We start from the raw sequence: 20,294 nt of genomic DNA, 5'->3' as shown, positions 1-20,294 counted from the left end.
TGTATGTCACAGCCAGACCTACTATATTAGCAATAACACTTAAGAATATTTGACTCTGGACCTCCCCTGGCAACACAGGCGGATGAGCGCAGTGCTGTGAAGCTGTCCCAGCCTCTGCAGCACCGGTTTGATCCCAGCCGGCCGGTGAGGGTCCCACATGGCGGGCAGACCTCTCCTGACTCCCCAGCTGCTGCCCTTAGCAGTGTCTTTCGTAAGTCTGCCTGTTCTGACAGAGTGTTTCCTGCTCTGTCTCTGGTGAATCCTCTTACTCTCCTGCGCATCTGGCCTGTACCCCGGTTCTTGTATAAATAAATAATTCTTTAAAAAAAAAAGAAAAGAATATTTGACTCTGCAGACATTAATCTATTATATTTTTAAAAAGATTTATGTATTTATACATACAAGAGTTGGAGTACAGGCCATAGGCGGGGGTGAGAGGATTCAGCAGAGACAGAGTGGGGAACAGAACAGGCAGATCTACTGAAATACACTGCTTGAGGGGAGTAGCAGGCCAGTCAGGAGAGGTCTGCTACATCATGTGGGTTGCTCCCTGGAGGCCGGGGATCAAACTTGTGCTGCAGGGGCTGCAGATTGCTTAATAGTGCTGTGCTTAACCCCTTGTGCCACCAGGGAGGTCCAATCTATTATTATATTATGTATGCAATAAACTAAGCAAGCTCTCTCAATGTCTCAGTTTATTCAGTGGTGAAACAAAAAATAATTTGAAACTCCTCACAGAGTAAATGTGAAGCTTGCCTAAGTGTTAACATGCAAACTACTTTGTCCAGTATATGGTACATGGTACAAACTCAATTATCTTACATTAGAAAAATAACTTCAAATTTGGATATATGAAAAGAAACATCGCAAAGAACACTTAAGAGTATAAATTACACTTTATAAGGAATATCATAATCTATAATCAAATACCCTAGAAGGTATTCTTATCTGAAATTCTTATAAGAAATTGACTAAAAAATGACAAAAATGTAAAAGGCTTTATTATGTAACCTAATAACAAGTGTTTGAACCAAATATTTGATATTTTATACTTAAAAGATGCTGAGAATAAATCTTAAGTAATGATACCATACAAAAGGAGAAAAAGGAGCTAACTATGTGAGGTAATAGATTATTTTGATATTTATAACTATTACATAAAGTCTACTTAAAAATTTTACACTATAAATATATAATTATATTTTTTAATTACTCCTCAGTATAGTTACATATAAGGAAAAAAATCAGGAAATATATGTGTATACACAAATATATACTGACAGACACACATATATATGTCTTCCCTCATGTCCATTTATGTTCCCTCAGTCTACTCTTAACATAGTACCAAGAGGAATCCTATTATAATAGATCATTCTATTACTTTATTCAAAATTCCTATCTCAGAATAACTCAAAGTTTTTACATATGTAATATGTTTCCTATCATCTTATCTCATCTCTTACCACTACCCCTGCCTTACTATAAAACTCATTTCCCTCTGGCTTTACAAACATACTATATATACTCCTTTCTAAGGGTCTTTACATTAGCTGTTTGAAACAGCTCCTCTGATAGTAATAGGGGTAATAGGGGTAACAGTTCCCTTCCCTTCAGGCTTTAATTAGATGTCAACTTTTTAGTACAATCTACTCTAAATATCCTGTACAATACTCAATATTAATTTTCTCACCACCAAATTTCTTACCTTCTTGTCCTTATTAAATATTTATCTTTATAACATATCATTATCTAATATCAAATATATTTCATATTTATTTACTATTGCCTTATTTAGAATGTAGACTCATGGCATGACAAATTTTTACATTTGTTTTGCTCATCACAGTATACCCAAGGTCTAGACAGTGACTGGCATATATTGCCTGGGTCAGTAAACATGTGTGAATGAGTAATATGGAATGCACAGATATAAATGTAAAGTTAAAGTGACAAGACATCCTAGAAATGAATACTGGAAGGTGCATAACCCTCAAGAACTCAAGACACTAAAGTACATTGTTTAATAAAAAGTAAGTCATGGGTGACATTCACATAGAATAAAATTTCAAATTGACAACTAGTGTCACAATGCTTTAAATAAAACTTTAATATAACACTATAGAGTAGTGAATAAAATGATGAAATTTTAATTTAAGCATATATATAGTTTTTAATTTAAAGACAATTTTCTGTCATTGACAATGCAATAATACCAAACTAATACAGTGACGGATACAAGCAATAGCACTCATTTCATGGACTAAGGTTAAGTGATTCTTAGCATTTATATTTGTATAGCAATTACTCTGATAATAGTGTAGCTATCAGAGTCCTAACACAATATAAACCCTATCAATTCACTTTCTTAAAGATGGAGAATTAAAGTGATGAATCTAAAAATGAAGCTTAGGGCCTCCCCGGTGGCGCAGCGGTTGAGCGCTGGGTTGCGAAGCTGCCCGCGGCCTCTGCGGCACCGGTTCGATCCCTGGCTGCTCCCCGGCCACTGGAGGAGGGTCCCACATGGCACGCAGACCTCTCCTGCCGCCCGCTGCTCCCCTCAGCACTGTACTTCGGTCCTTCTGTCTGCTCTGCTCCCCGCTCTGGCTCTGGTGAATTCTCTCACCCTCCCGCGCTTCTGACTGTACCCAGTGCATGTATAAACAAAACAAACAAACAAACCAGCAAACAAATAAATAAAAAAAAAGCATGCCTCTATCAAAAAAAATAAAATAAAATAAAATAAAATAAAAATGATGCTTAAAATGTATGTTTGCAAAGTTTAGCTAAACAGCTAAAAGATCGAAAATAGTTCAATCACAATATGGCACTGAAATGAAAACAGAGACCAATGGAATAGAAATGACAACTGAGAAATAAACCTGCAAATCTGTGGACAATTAATCTAATGACAAAAATGCCAAGAGTTTATACTGAAGAAAGGAGAGTCTCTTTTATAAGTGGTATTGGCAAAACTGGATAACCACAGGTAAAAAAATGAAACTAGATGACCATTTCACACCTTACACAAAAATTAACTTAATATGGATTAAGGACATGAGTTTATGACCCCAAACTATAAAATACATTGAAGAAAAAATAGGCAAAACAATCCATAATATTCATTTCAGAAACATCTTTGGGAATTCATCTTCAATGGCAAGAGAAGAATAAGCAAAACAAACAAATGGTATTACAACAAAGTAAAAAGCACAATGAAAAAAAAAATCAGTAACACAAAAAGACACTCTACTAAATGGGACAAAACATGTACATACCATATCTGGCAAAGGGCTGATATTCAAAATACATAAAGAACACATGCAACTCACAAAACAACCCATTCCCCCCCCCAAAAAAAAGGGAAGAAGAGCTAAATAGATGCTTCTCCATAAAACATACAGAAAAGTTAAAGGCACATGAAAATGCTCATCATCACTTGTCATCAGGGGAATACAAATCAAAACAACAATGAGATACCAATCTCATACCCCTGAGAATAGTTCCCATCAAAAAGTCCAGAAATAAGAAGTGTTAGTGAGGATATGGTGAAAAGAAGCTCTTATACACTGTTAGTAGGAATGTAGACTGGTTGAGCCCCTATAAAAAACAGTATGGAGGCTTCTCAGTATATTAAAAATAGACCTACCACATTATCCAGTAACTCCACCCCTAAGTATCTACCCATAGAATAGAAAAAGACTAATTTTAAGTTATAGATATATGTATATATACAGATATAGATACAGATATATGTATATATACATATATATCTATATCTTCTTGTGTTCACTGCAGCCCTATTTACAATTGCTAAATTATGGAAACAGCCTAAGGGCTCAAGGAGAGAGAAGTGGATCCAAAAAATGTGGCACATGCACACACATGCACATGCACACACATGCATATGCACACACACACAAGAATACTATTCAGCTATAAAAAAAGGATGAGTTCTTTTCTTTTGTGGCAACATGGAAGGAACTGCTGAGGATAATACTAAGTGAAATAAATCAGAAGGAGAAAGATAAAATTCCAAAATGGTCTCTCTTATGTGTGGAACATATAACTAAGGATCAGTCAAAACCAAACCAATAATAAGCACTTAACATCTGACAACGAAACTGAGGCAACAAGAAGGGGGATGTGACAGGGTGGGAGTAGAGGATGAAGGTATCTAATAGAACATATGGAGGTCTATGGGGGTACTGGTGGTAGGCATATTGTGAAAATAAACATTTGTAGAAGTTTAAACTATAACTCACAAAGAAACAATGCAAACCAACTTTACCTTAGTAAACATAATCTGGAAAAAGAAAAAGAACACTAAAATTGTTGCGAATTTGTTCCTTGGTACATTCATAATTTCAAATAATTTTTTTATTCTACTATAATTTTATTCTCCTTTTGACAATCTCATTATGTAGCTATCAGTTTATTTTTATTTTTTAAATTTTATTTTTATATTCCCCTTACAATTGCAACCCCCTTATTTTCCTTGTACAGAGCTATATGTTTCTTGTAGCTCATACATCTGAGGTTAGGTTTACACACAGAATGATTCTTATTTAACTGTTTCTGTATGAGAGGTTGGGCTACCATGGGGAGAGGAAATAGGGAAAAAAAAGCAAAATGAGGAAGGGGCACAGTGGTAGAGGGTTATGGGTCCTTGGAGGTGGGTGTGGTGTAGTAACAATACCTAAAGGATCTATCCTATTACCTTTAGTCAAATACAATGTTTGCTTTCTTTTCTCAGGTGTAGTTCGCATACAATTTCCACCACATACAATTCACCAGTGCACCATCACCATAGTCCCTTGTGTTCTTCCTGCCACTTGTGCTTCCTTTCCCCTCCCCTGCAGAATGTCTCTGATTTATAGTTGTCTGTTTATTTTTGTTTTGTTTTGTTGTAATAAAATAAATATCTGATAAATGGATTAATGATTTAATATGATGAGCTACTCAATGTCACATAGCATTACTCACAATCTTCATATTTTGCGGTAATTTCTTTTCCTGAATGAATGAGTAAATAAATTAAAGATGATGCTATGCCATTACATAGAGTAATTTCTTAAGTTTTATTTTAAGATGCTGTTATTTTTAATTCATCACCATATGTCACTTTGAACTTCTTATCTTATTCATCCTTAATTCTCCATCATTAATAATAATCTGTTCACAAATTCTACTAAATCTCACCTATAGGTTTTCAGCTCTCTGAGGAAGATCACATTATTTTTTTAATTTGATTTCCTTATACACTGCATAAATAAATAAAATATATTTATTTTGCAAAAAAATGGAAATGGGTAGTTAGCAAATGAGTGTCAGAGAAATATGAATTGCCACTTTCCTATTAATAACAGCATGAAAAACTGTAGTACACTTGTTTTATCTCATGTATTTTTACTTTACCATATACAAAGGTAAGGATGCAATCATATATTTCTTTTGAATGGAACAAAGCTAGCTAAATCCCTATGAAAATATATCAGCAATTACAACACACACAAAAAAAACAGCTTTAGGTACAAACTCTAAACATAATTTTACCTCAAGAACCATACACAGGCTAGTAAATATGGAATGGGTCAGTAAATAAAAAAACAGTAGAATTACATTGAGACTCTAATACTCTTATATGTACCTAGTAATCTAGTTTTATGAAATTAACATGCCTAGTATCCAATAAAAAGTACAGTAATCTTGGTTTGAACTAGTTAAGCTAACAGAAATTCACTTCCAGAGTATTAAAAAAAAACAAAAATCTTGATCGGTCATAATGTCCATAGGATGAAAGGAGATTCAGACCACATTTAAAAGAAACTATGACATGCATATTAACAATAGTTTCTTTTTTTTTTTTTTTTTTTTTTAATTTTTTTTTTTTTTAATAGAGGCATGCTTTATTTATTTGTTTGCTGGTTTGTTTGTTTGTTTTGTTTTTTTATACATGCACTGGGTACAGTCAGAAGTGCGGGAGGGAGGGTGAGAGAATTCACCAGAGCCAGAGCGGGGAGCAGAGCAGGCAGAAGGACCAAAGTACACTGCTGAGGGGAGCAGCGGGCGGCAGGAGAGGTCTGCGCGCCATGTGGGACCCTCCTCCGGTGGCCGGGGAGCAGCCGGGGATCAAACCGGCGCCGCAGAGGCCGCGCGCAGTTTCTCAACCCAGCGCTCAACCGCTGCGCCACCAGGGAGGCCCAACAATAGTTTCCAAAAAATAGTCATCCTAGAATTCAGTTGACAGAGGCAATGTTGCTAAAAATAAAACAATTTATGATCAATAACACCTTAAAGCTTTATTCTATTCACCTGTGATCTTTCCTTCTACAGTTCACATTCTATTTTATAAAAACTATCATCATGACCACAGGTTGTAATAGGAAACGTTATCTAAATTCCTTCATTTAAAGGTACATACAAATAATAAAGGAATTTGCCAGGGTATTTAGGAATGGCACACAAGTCCAAACAGTAGTTCAGATGTCTGAGAACAAGTGAATATGATTATCATGTTGAAGTTTGAATGTTATGCAATATTAATGAGTAGTATGAAAATTATAAGTACTTAATTTTTTTAATTAAACTTGTTTATTTTCTGACATGTTATTAATTTTTGGACAGTATTTTATTTCTCCCCTAAAGTGTAGACCCCATAGTTATCCCACCAGCATAGCACCCATGTACATGGACTTACTCCTTTTAACTCATCTGAATACCACCTACTTTCAGTTAAATATAATTACTGGATATGACTATACTAAATGAACTCAACTTTATACTTGTGACTGAGATAATATCTATTAGATACCTATGCTATTAGTAATATGTTACCTAGAATACATAATTTATATGTATATTCCATTTGTATTATTTCTATTTATAACACCATATGTAAAAAACTGCATATATGTGATACATACACTAATATATAAGATACATATATAATATTTGCAACCAGTTATCTAAAACTCCCTGAAGTTCACTTAATATTAATAATTCAAACTTTTTGTAAGGTAATTATGATCACTCTGATGCCTGGAATATAAGCTGAAATCCTGTAGATAGCAGGCTTGAAAATGCATGCTATTTGAAATGATGGCATCAAAACAACAAATACAGGCATCATTTCTCTATCAAAAACATTAAAAATTTGGGCCTCCCCTGGTGGCACAGCAGTTGAGCGCTGGGTTGCGAAGCTGCCCACAACCTCTGCAGTGCCGGTTTGATCCCTGGCCGCTGGACAAGGGACCCACATGGCACGCAGACCTCTCCTGCCACCCGCTGCGCCCCTCAGCAGTGTACTTTGTCAGTCTGCCTGCTCTGGTCTCCCCTCTAGCTCTGGTGAATTCTCTCACCCTCCTGCCCTTATGACTGTACCCAGTGCTTGTATAAATAAATAAATAAATAAATAAATAAATAAATAAATAAATAAATAAATAAATAAAAATAAATCTTTAAAAAAATTAAAAATTTCCTACTGTGTAAAGTTAAACAAAATTTTGAGGTTATTCTTCATCTCTTTAATTCTCATTAAGGTATATAAAAAGGAGTTTAACAATACATAATTTTCAATAAATAAGCTAGCATTTAATATGCAATGCAAATAGACCATAATATGCAATGTAAATAGATCATTTAATATGCAATGCAAATATTTTTGCTAATTTCCTCTAATTCATTATTTTTTGATCAAATGTTTTTATTTTTCACACTGCTGTTCATATTTGTATAATGTTTGATTTCCCTGCTCAGGTGTAGGCCCCATAAATCTCCTATCCCAACATCATCCCTTACCATAGTCCCTTGTGCTCTTCCCTCCCCTATTTTGACCAGTCCGTTTTGTTCTCCCTACTCTGTGATTGCCTCAAATCTATAATTTGCCTGCGAGAACCTATTAATTCATTATTAATGCCATTAAGCAACTGCCTATACATAAAGGTGGGAAAAGCCTAAAGAAATCATAAAACCAATTTGATTATCACTGTGCTATTCATTAATGAATTTCATAATCACTATTTAATAAGAAGTTCTTAAGAATCTCTCATTGCACTATATTTTTGAAAGCAAGTTTAAAAGCTAATTTCAAAAGCATAAAATTCATTATTAAGTTTATCAAGAAAATATGATAATCACATTCTTTCATTTTAATTTAAAAATCCTTAATATCCAAAATTAACTTTAAGTATTTTAAATTTTTATACATTTAAAATTAAACTTCAATTTATGAAAATTACTTTTAATTTACAATATTTTAAAATACCTATTTTCTTTTAATAAATTTAACCTTTTAGTGAATTTTGGAGCATCATATTTAAGGAAATAAAAATTAGATGCCAAATTTATGTGTCACAGATATTATCACAAATTACTCATCATTTTATTATAGTTACACCACCATAAACTATATCAAAATATACATATAAACTAAATGAGAAACGTACATCAACAAATTGTATGATAAAGTGTCTCCTTTGTCCATCAGAATATACAGAAAGGACATATTCACCAGGTTTCCCATGGCTCTCTCGCACCAAGAAGTCTCCTTGTTGTTTCAGAAGGTCTTGTGCTTCTATTCTGGGAATTGCACCGTGGTACCAGTCCTGTTCTGCTAGTGGCTTCTCACTTAGGGGAATCACATCCGTGAACTTGAGCAAATATTGGGGGGAAAAAACTAAATTAGACAAAACAGTCATTTTTTCTTGCAAAATTCATCAACAAATACCTCTTACTTATGTCCCTCCCTTTAATTTATCAATTCAAAGTGTACAGTAAGCTTGAAATTTTCTAAGAAAGTATCTCCTGGAACACTGGTAGAGTTGTTTAGCAGAAAAACAACTCCTTCGATAATTTAAGTTTATTTGTTAATTTAAGTTTATTTAAGTTTATTTGTTTCAATAATTACGTTTATTTGTTTTTTCTATCTAGAAAATCCAAAATTATGCACTATTGGCATTTATAATTACCATTTAAAAGAGTTATTCACTATATCATAAAATAAAATCCTTAATTTAGAATTTTTCAATCAGGGAGTTATGATTAAAGGGGGTATTATCAGAGAAACTTATCACAAAACAACTTTTCTTTTACTTAAATTAAAATTTTATTTATTTCTTATTTATGGAATTAACTCACACACAGAATATGGACTATCTATATCCAATATTCCAGAGGCACTGACTAAGGCTTCATTTGATAATGCCTTCCTACTATGCTTCCCATTCCTATCCTCATTCCATCAGTTCTGCCATATGGCAGGTCCTGATTCAGAACATAGGTGGCAGAGAAGGCTATGGGAGGAACGGCATCATTAAAAAGCACCAAAGTACACTTACAAACACTTGGCATAAAGTAGGGAGGACCATCTGGCAAGAGTATGTCAGGAAAAGCAAATTATCTGTCATTTTAGCTCAAATGCTAAAACCAAACAACGGAATAATTAAAATGTACTATAATTCCTTGAACTGTTTCTAACTGAGAGTAAATGGAATCACTATTTTCTAGTTATAATAAAAAGTTTGTCATTTTCATCTATAGGAATTAAACTGTGCAAAATAGTAAAAGTAATTTATATATGGTATAATAATGCACAATCATTGTACAATAAAGTATGATAATTTTTTAAATTTTCAAAATACAATATGTACAATGTCTCATGAGAAAACAATTTATAAATTCAGATATTATGATTAATAAATTATAGGCAAATATTCATACATGATGTTTTTTACTTATCATGAACTCTATACAAAGACAAATGGTAAATGAAAACTGGTTTTGATGAGAGTCTGCATTGTTTTGTACTAGTAAAGAGGACCAAAACTTACTAGAGAAAGTTTCATTTTATATTATCTAAAACCCATATTATTAATTTTAAAAAGGAACCTGAAAAAATCCCAAATACACTTCAAAGTGGTCCACATTTTGGTTTTAACTTCTTCCATTTAATATGTTATTTAATTTTTTAAATATATACATGGTTTGACTCCACATGGAATTTCTTGTATGCCTTTTTCTTCTAGTACTAATTATGACACTACAATATTAAAAAATTTTAAATTGTGTTCCCCAAAATGGATTTAAAGAATGAAATATACAAAGTACAAGCCACAATTAGAGGTAGAAGAATATTGTTTTTATTAAAAACTGCATAATCCTATAGAACTATTTTTTTGTGTATGCTGATACTAACAGTTTATAATTCTTAAGGCAGGTAATCATAATGATTAAATATCCCATTCCCAAAAAAATATATATATACTATAATGCATCTCATTATAGTAAATAATAAAATATTTATTATAGAAATATTTCTTAATCTTGCCAGTGGCAAAGTGTTTTATTTTGTTCAGAGAGAAAAAAAATCAAACTAATAAGAAATTCTGTGTCACCTCTTTGCATACAATTTTTATTAGTATTTCTCAAAAACATCCATATAATAGAAGAGCATCACAAGCAAAAATGCCATATGCTTAATTTCTTGTCTGATTCAACCCAGCATCCCAAATTTTGATGTACTTAGAATTGGAAGAATAAAAAATGTGGATAATTCATTAAGTTAAAAGGGAATTTGAAATATAAAACCTAAGCTATAATTCCAAGAGATTGATCTAAGAATTTGAAGGGGACACCAATGTGGGGAATCACCCTGAAAGAACATCTAAGTGTCTTTTCTGTTAGTTTGCATTCTTAAAAAGAAGTAAATAGAAAGGAAATCACATTGCTATTTCACACAGATTACTTGGATTTATTCCTTGGGTATATTCCTTGGAGTACAAAAGGGAGTTTAGATATCCCTTACTGCCCACACGCTACTCTTATGCTAAACATACTGGAATTATTTAGTATGTGTGTATATATACATAGACACATACATAGGAATAGTCATACCTATCCCCTGACTAGGCCTATTAGTTCTCTCAGAAACTTTTCTGGAAGTACTGAAAGAATATTTATTAATATGACCTCCATGAAATTCAAACACAATTTTGCAAACTTGATAGTAAAAGAATTTATGATGTATCAGTCATAAAATCCAACATCTCACAAGCCATCATAATGACATCAAAATAAAATTATGCTTTTTACCTCAAATATCACACCTAATTTAATCTTCATTGAAATAACATTGGTTAAAAACATTATATAGGTTTTAGGTAAACAGAATTAGTACCTGGCATCAGTATATGCCACATTGTGATCCTTATCAATAGTTTAGCTTCCAACCACTACCACCAAGATTTTACTCTCATAATCTAAAAGTTTTGTTTATGTTTGAGGTCTACAGCTTTCCATTTCAACCTTTGTGTATACTATTAATACATTATTATCACAACTGAAAGTCTCATTTCCACTGAACACCACTCAATTATCCTTGGTTTGATTACCTGCCCCATCCATTTCCCTCTGATATCTACCATTCTGCTGTCAGAATCTAAGGGTTTTGTTTTTGCTTTGTTTTGTTTTGTTTGTTTGCTTGTTATCTTCCATGTAAGAGTGAAGTCATAAGGAATGTCCTTTTCCTTCTGACTGATTTTTGCTTAGCCTAACACCTCAAGCTTTGCGCATGTGGTCTCAAATGGCAAGACTGTATCTTTTTCTTATACCTGACTAGTTTTCCATATTCTTTAACTACTCATCCACTTACATTAAGTCCTCATCTTGGCTCCCCTGAATAATGATGCAATGAACACAGGGGTACTTGTATCTTTTCAAAATAATGTTTTCATATTCCTTGGACATAACCAAGAAGTGGAATAGTAAGATCACAAGGAATTTCTATTTGGAATTTTTGACAAATCTCTGTACTGTTTTTCACAGAGGCTGTACCACTTTACATTCCCAACACAGTACAAGGATTCCAATTTCTACATATTCACACCAATACTTGCTGTTCTTTTATAGCATATCTTGTTGAGCCTCAGTGGGAAAATACTCTTTTTCTTATTGGTAAAATATCTAAAATTGTTTTAAATTTATGAGGAAGGGAAGTTCACTTTTTTAAAGTTATAGTTAACCCAATACAGTTAATAATTACATTTAAAATAAGATTTCATGATTATTTTGAGATCATGATTAGATATTTTTCTTGGACCTTGTTCCTAAAGAACCATTCCAGGGCCTCCCCGGTGGCGCAGCGGTAGAGCGCTGGGTTGCGAAGCTGCCCGCGGCCTCTGCAGCGCCGGTTCGTTTCCCGGTGCTCCCCGGCCACCAGAGGAGGGTCCCACATGGCGCGCAGACCTCTCCTGCCGCCCGCTGCTCCCCTCAGCAGTGTACTTCGGTCCTTCTGCCTGCTCTGCTCCCCGCTCTGGCTCTGGTGAATTCTCTCACCCTCCCGCGCTTCTGACTGTACCCAGTGCATGTATAAACAAAAACAAACAAACAAATAAAGAAAGAAAGAAAAACATACCTCTCTAAAAAAAAAAAAAAAAAAAAAGAACCATTCCAGCAGAAACATAGTGAACTTAGTACAATACAAAAATTATGATAAATGAAGAAACAATGAGGAATTGATAGTAGAAAATAGTTTTTTTTTTCCCTCTTGGGGAAAGAATAAGACATCATTTCTTCCACACCCTACATTAGCTAATTCCCAAGAATGTATAAGGATTTCTATACCTTTATCACAAATATGAGTAAAAAATGAGTTTTTTTAGGGAGGCAAAGCTGAAAGTATTTTATGAAAGCAAAGTCTGAACTGTTTTAAAATGAAACATCCATTTAGAATGGAAATTAAACAAGTAAAACTCTCATTGATCTCAAACAAGGTAAACAAAACTTCAATATAAACACTTAAAAAAAAAATTTAGGGGATGAGGCCTAAAAGACTATGGTGGAGGACTGTGATTGCATTGGTGGTAGGTGTAGTAATGTAATATACATCTGATGTAGGCTGAACCTATACCTCTGAATCATCTACAGTGTTGTAAACTGATGTTAACGCAATAATAAAAATAATATAAAATGAAATGTAGTTCTTTTCTTATATAAATCTAGTTATTAACTTGATCATTTAAGTGATAAATTATTTCACATTTAGTTTAATAATATATTGGGGTGACTGAGCAACTCTGGGATTTTAAACATTTTCCAAAAGTTTCATGAAGAACTATTTCATTTTAAAGCTATATATCACTGGGAAATTTTAGAAATACTTTAAGAATCATGTATCACACAATTAGAACAAAGGCAATCACTGAATACAAAGGTCAAAAATACTGTTCTATCGAACAGTAATCTGTCAGAAGGCATCAAGTTATTTTCAGTGAAAGAGAAATGTGACCATAGGGAGGAAAAATATACTTTTTATTACTTTTTATCATTTATTTTACAATATTTTCATTTTATAAATTTTAGTATAAATTCTAAAATTAAAATGAAATACATGACAGTAGGATATAGAATAATAGGAATTTTAGGGAAACAAAAGGTGAATAATTTAAGGATTTTTCTGATGTTTATAAAAAATTTGAAGAAAAATGTGCTTTATTCTGATTCAATAGAACATTTTTTCAGAGAGCTAGTATTAGAGAAGTGTTTATATTCCAGCTTAGTGATCAGCTAGTACTCACAAGGAGCTGTAAAGATGGAACAGGTTGTTTGCTCAACCACTTATAACAGAAATTACGGAGTAAAATGAAGACTAAAGAGTAAGGGTAGTGTTCTTAAGATAATTAGAACACATGTATTAAATATAATGTGGTCTGAAAGGCTTCCAAAGAAGCGGACCCTCAAGATTGCCAGTAGGCTTTCAGATTATACAATTATAAGCCTGTCAAACAGCTTTGAGCAGGACTTTAGATGAAGTCTCTGAGAAATAGTTCGTAATGAAAAATTAAAATCTATTGAAGCATAGGAATCCACTGGATATAGAGGAGGTCACAGTACCCAGAGGTCTGAATGATAGGTTAACTCTGAAAGAAATCACATGTTTGGAACTGATAAAATATATTAAAATACTATTCTGATTATAATGATATACACTGAACATCTACTTCAGACACTATATCCAATTAAAACAAATTCATCTAACTTCTTACATTCTCCATTTCAAGACTATTAAAGATGTGTTCTATTACACTGTCTTCCAAGGTAGCTGTATGTTTTAGCCACAATATTAAAACTGTAGAAATAAATAGCTATGTCAAGTTCAATAAGAATATCATTAGTTTTCATTTCCCAATGTATAATGCAATTAATTGATCTGCATTGTCTAAAATTACACTCTATAATTTTAGTTCCCATTTTGTATGTTTAGTAAAATAAAAAGACTGATTTCATAGTTTCTGTTTTTTCTAAGATTTTAAATTAAATATGCTTCCACATTCAAAAGAACGAGGCTGGATATTCATCTCACACTATCTGCAAAATGTAACCTACAAAGAATTAAAGACCTACATGTTATGAGGCAAAACTATGAAACTCTCAGGAGGAAACAAAGGTCAAAATCAGCACGACCTTAAATATTTTTTTTATACATGACACCAATAAGCATGTGCAATCAAAGAAAAATAAATTTGTTTTTGTCAAAATTAAATATTTTTGGTGTTAAAGGACACTATCAAAAAATTGAAAAGACAATAATATGAGAAAAATTTTAAAATTTTATCTCTACTAAGAAACTTTAATTCAGAATATATAAATAAATCTTATAACAATTAAATAAAACAATTAAAATATGTACAACAGTTATGAAGTTACATCTCCAAAGAACATATACAGGGACCAATAAGTATATGAAAAGATGCTCAACATCATTAGTCATTAGAAAATGCAAATTAAAAGTGGTATAATTACCACTTTACCCACTTAGTTGCCTATCTTTTTTAAAAAATTGAAAGAACAAGTATTGATGAAATTATGGAGAAATGTAACACTAATAAATTGCTAGCAGGAAAGTGAAATAATGTAAATATTGTGAAAAACAGGTTGGCAGTTCCTCAAAAATTTGAACAAAGAATTACCAAATTGCTCATTAATGCATAGGTATATAACAGAGGGAACTGAAAACATATGTCCACATGAAAACTTGCATATGAATGTTGATTGCAGAATTATATACATAAAATTAAAAAAGTGAAAACAAATCAAATGTCCATCAACTGATGAATGGATAAAAAATATCTGATAAATTTCTTATAACATTATTTAGTCATAAAAAGGAATGACATATTGTTACACATTAGAAAATGGATGAATCTTGAAAACATTACACTGTTGAAAGAAACTAGATGCAAAGGTCCAGAATAGGGAAATCCATAAGGAACAAAGCAGATTAGTGATTATAAGAAAATCGAGACAGGAGCATGAAATATCTTACTGGATAGATTGAAATGCTCCGGAATGAGTCAGTGGTGATGGCTGCAACTCATAATTAATATATTAAAACCACTAAGTGTACATTTTTAAATAGCAAATTTTATGGTTTTTGAAGTATATCATAATAAAATAATTTAAATATACTGAAGTATGGTATTTGACAGGCTATGTAAATACTTATTAAGGGCCTCCCTGGTGGTGCAGCGGTTGAGCACTGGGTTGCGAGGCTGCCCGCAGCCTCTGCAGTGCCGGTTTGATCCCTGGCGGCTGGGCGAGGGTCCCGCATGGTGCGCAGACCTCTCCTGCCACCCGGTGCTCCCCTCAGCAGTGTATTTCGTCAGTCTGCCTGTTCTGTTCCCTGCTCTGGCTCTGGTGAGTTCTCTCACCCTCTCGCGCTTCTGACTGTACCCAGTGCTTGTATAAATAAATAAATAAATCTTTAAAAAAAGGAAAGAAAAAAGAAAAAAATCACTTATATATAATTAAAATGTCCCTTCTATTTCCCTTAAACAAATCAGAATATTCAATTTTCCTAAAAGCCTTAAAGATGTTGATAAGTTTTTTTAAAAAAAAATCAATTTATATTTGAATGAAGCACATGTTTTGTGGGAAATGCAATTCAAGTAAATTTACTTCAAGTAATTTGTTGAATGGATATATAACTAAATTAATTAGGATATAAGCTTTCTTTTTCTAAATAAGACTAGGTATATTATATTAAACAGACTTTAAAAGAATAAAAGATGTTTCAGCTTTTTTGTAGAAACTTAGAAAGATGGGATTAAAGCATATAATTAATTTGTTCTGTGTATTATTGACTTATTCAGTAAGATAACACTGTAAAACTGTTGTTAAGTAGGCATGGCTAGAATAAAAGTCTAAAAATTTAATTTAAAGGGAATGAAATAAGACAAATATTTTATAATTTTACCATTAAGTGGAATGAGAATATATTTTATCTTGCTTGGCTATAACCACTGTTTTTAGGCATAAGTAAAATTCCATGTACCATTGTGATATGCCAAATCCATATTTAAGCAGACTTAAATTTTATAATTAAGATGCTATAAAAATATAAACTGATATGTTTTTGAAACACATGTACTGCAAAAATCCTTATTATAAAAGTATTAAACTCTAAAATATACTTGTTTATAATATTCATCCATTAAGGCTTCAAAATATATAAAATGTTCCCTTATTATTTATATGTAGCACAGGAAGTCTATAATTCAATCTGATTTATGTCCTCCCTAAATCATTTATATAGGTTACAGAGCCCCCCCTACCCTCTCTCTCTCTCCCCACACACACAGACACAAACACACATACACACATATTCATTGCATACAAAAAGTGAAATTATTCATTTATTTTTCCATTTTAAAGGAAAATTGCAAATACTCAACTTTACATATGACATCCATTGGTATCTGACAAAGATGTAAACAATGACTATTTTCAAAAGCACTTAGAGTAAATCTTAACTTACTGTTGAAGAGCCAAGTGCAGATTTTGGAGACTTAATTATTCCAGCAATTGAATGTCGAATAGACTCAAATTTGGAGAGTCTCTCCTTTCTTTCCTGGAGAGATTAAGAAAGACTTCAGCAATAGTAAACTATCCTGTTTATACACACAGTCACTGTCAAGTATTATATATGCACAATGTATTCATTATGTCTTCCAATGAAACAAAATGTTAGTTTCTTGACATTAAAAATGACAATTAAATATAGATACAACTTTATAGATCTTTATTTTCCTAGTCTGTCAATAAATCTCTTAATTTGGAGAAAAGTGAGAAAGAAATCCAAGTCTGTGAGATAAAGAAAAATAAATGCAAAGAAAGGAAGTTCATGGAAACCTATTAACATCAGGGGGAAAGTGAAATGTATGGAAAACCATGATTAACAAGAAGCTGGACCCAACATAACAGTTCAGATTTCAGATTTCAGACAGTACTGTAGTTGCTAGAGATTTTCAAGAAAAAAAAATAATGATAGGGAAAAACAAGAGAATTGGAACACATTTTTAAAAGCCGAATTCCACTTAAGCAGCTAGAAAGTTTCCAAAGTTACACTGATGATGATGTAGGAAGAGGAGGAAGAGGGAAGAAAAGACAATGGAGGAGGAAGAGCAGGAGGAAGAAGTAAAATAAGAAGGTACCTATGTTTATTGCAGCATTATTTACAATAGCTAAGATAGCAAAATAGCCTAAATGTACCCCACACTGCTAACTGGATCAAGATGATGTGATATATACACACACAATACTACCCAGTAATGCAAAAAGATAAATACATGTCAATTATGGCAATATGGATGAAGCTGGAAGGAATTATTCTAAGCAAAGTGAGCCAGAAGGAGAAAGAGATACTGAGTGGTTTCACTTACATGTGCAATCTTAAAAAAACAAACAAAAGGACAGGAAAAAAGACAAAAGTCGCAAGTTGACCACAGATCTTAGGCAAACAGAAGGGGAGAAAGGGGGTGAGGGATTAAAACAGGGGAGGGAAAGGCACAAGGGACTTAGTGATGGATGGTGTGTGGTGGTGGGAGAATTATGGGACTAAACCTGAGGGAAGAAACCAAATAATGCATGCAAATTAGCAATTATGTAAGACAATAAATTACAAAAAAATTAACTTGATAAATCATGTGCATATTTAATAAAATTTACTTTAAAAAAGTAAATCATGACCTTCCTATACGTGTGCATCACCCTAGGATTATGACTATGCATTTTACAGTCTTAACCCTAACTGTAATTTCCACTTTACTTTTTAGTAAAACTAACTCTGACTCACAAGGTTAAAGGAAAAACAGTCTTCAGGTACTCAGAGAATATAGTGACCTTTCTTTAAAGCCTGCCCAGTTTGTGGATACTAAATATTTTTTTAAAAAAATTGAGTAATATAACTAAGAAAAAGTAAACTTCAGTCTTTTTCTATAGTTGTGCTGAGTTTGTTAAAGAGATTTTAATTGTGTGATTATTAGAGTTAAATGAGTAGTATACCTGAATCTTTATTAACAGTTTCTGCTACAATGGTCTATTCATTTTGCTTTCTTTCTTTCTTTTTTTTTTTTTTTGGACTGTTTTATCTTTATAACAAATGTGTTAGCAAATATTTTGAAAACTTATTTCATGCAAGGCATTGTTCCATATAGTTCACATTTATTAAATGTAGCAGTCCTTACAATTTCCACGAAAAATTGGAGTATACCAGCTCTTCAAATGAAAAAATAAATGCATACATCTAACATAAATATATCTGCATTTCATGAGTATGATGGAAAATTAGAATTATGGTTTCAGCATGACTAATTCCATTTAACCTATATATTTACTATTAAAATAATTCTCCTGCATACAACTTTATGAAATCTCACTATATATGTTAAAATTAACATTGTAAAAACTTTGGTCAATGATATCATACATCATTATTGTACTCAAATATTTGGGTTTACTATGTATTCAAACATAAAACCACAAAAATTCCCTTATAGCTTTTAAGGAAATAGTCAATCTATAGAAGTTACTACAAATCTGACATGTTTTCTCCCAAGTTAGGATTTTTTTTCAATAATATACTAGTTTATGATATTGAACTGAACACTTTCTATAGTCTTATGCTCAAACTTCAGCTATTTAAAAAATACTTTAACTATTTTTCTCTACCCTAACAATACTTTTAGACAATTTTCAGTATCAAACTGAAAAATTATAAAACTGGTTTTCTTAATAGAGGTGACATTGGTTTATAACACTCCATGTGATTCACAGGTATAGAGTCCCACCTTTTCAGATGTATAATACCACACCATACCCACCATCAAGGTACCCACAGTCTTTTACCATAGTCCAATGAGCGCCTTCCACACCCTGCTTTCCATTTTCCTCCTCTCCATCTTATATTCACATTACAGTCAGACTTCTAAGTGTTGTTACTGATTTCCTTTTGTGTGATCCTTTGTTTTGTTTCTAACATGTAAGTGAATTCACCTGGTATTTGTTTTTATCCTTCTGACTTATTTCACTTAGCATTATCCTCTCCAGTTCCATCTATGCTATTGCAAATAGCAGGGGTGTATCATTTTTCACAGCTGGATATATGTCATATCTTCCATATTCGTGTATCTGTCCTCTGTCACTTAGACTGTTTCCATCACTTGCCTATTGGAAATAGTGCTGCAGTGAAAAAAGGGGTAACTATATCCCTTCAAATTGGTGTTTGTATACTGTTAGTGCAGAGCACTACTAATGGAATTGCTGTATCATATATAGTAGATCTATTTTTAATATTTTGGGAAATATCCATACTGTTTTACCCAAGGATTAAACCACCTTACATTCTCAGCAACAGTGCAAGAGGTTCATCTTTCTACATATTTTCACCAAACATGCTTTTTTTGGTATTTTTGATATGGGCCATTCGCACACATGTAAGATTATATATCACTGTGGTTTTGATTTGCACTTCCTTTATGATAGGAGATGATCGGTATTTTTCCATGTGCCTGATGGTCACTGGCATCTTTTTCTTGGAGAAGTTTCTAATTAGTAGTTTTGCCCAATTTTTGATTGGGTTATTTGTTTTCTTCTGTTGAGTTGTACAAGTTTTTTGTAGATCTAGGTTGTATATTAGAGCCTTGTCAAATGTAATATGTGCAAGTATTTTCTCCCTTTCACTAGGGTGTATATTGGTTTTAGTGATGAACCCATAAATGCATCACTAAAGCCAATGTTCTGAGTGTTTTGCTTATGTTTCCTCTGATGTATTTTATGGTTTCAAGACTTACATTCAAGACCTTAAACCATTTTGAATTAATTTTGTACGTAGTGTTAGCCAGGTGTCTAGTTTCACACTTTTGCATATGGTGGTCAAGTTACCCAATACAATTTGTTGGAGGGGCATTTCTCCAATGTACATTATTGACTCTGTAGTTGCAGATTAACTGTCAACAGAA

At 32.7% G+C, this 20,294-nt stretch overlaps 1 protein-coding gene across 2 annotated transcripts in view; it reads right to left on the bottom strand.

Moving 5' to 3' along the window:
* Nucleotides 1-20,294, bottom strand: part of FER (FER tyrosine kinase) — a gene marked incomplete at both ends in the record, with an annotated part of 433,549 nt that overhangs the window by 250,904 nt on the left and 162,351 nt on the right. The window contains 2 exons of one of the 2 annotated variants that reach the window (XM_084234011.1): nt 8,448-8,657; nt 16,814-16,906. In XM_084234011.1, the coding sequence (XP_084090137.1) occupies nt 8,448-8,657; nt 16,814-16,906 (303 nt within the window). The remainder of the gene's footprint in view (nt 1-8,447; nt 8,658-16,813; nt 16,907-20,294) is intronic. The other variant, XM_084234012.1, reaches the window with a different exon arrangement.

This window comes from Talpa europaea, assembly GCF_964194135.1.
Source record: "Talpa europaea genome assembly, chromosome: 5".
Lineage (NCBI taxonomy): Eukaryota > Metazoa > Chordata > Mammalia > Eulipotyphla > Talpidae > Talpa > Talpa europaea.
The sequence above is the reverse complement of the archived record's forward strand: the minus strand, read 5'-3'. Positions and strand labels throughout refer to the sequence as shown.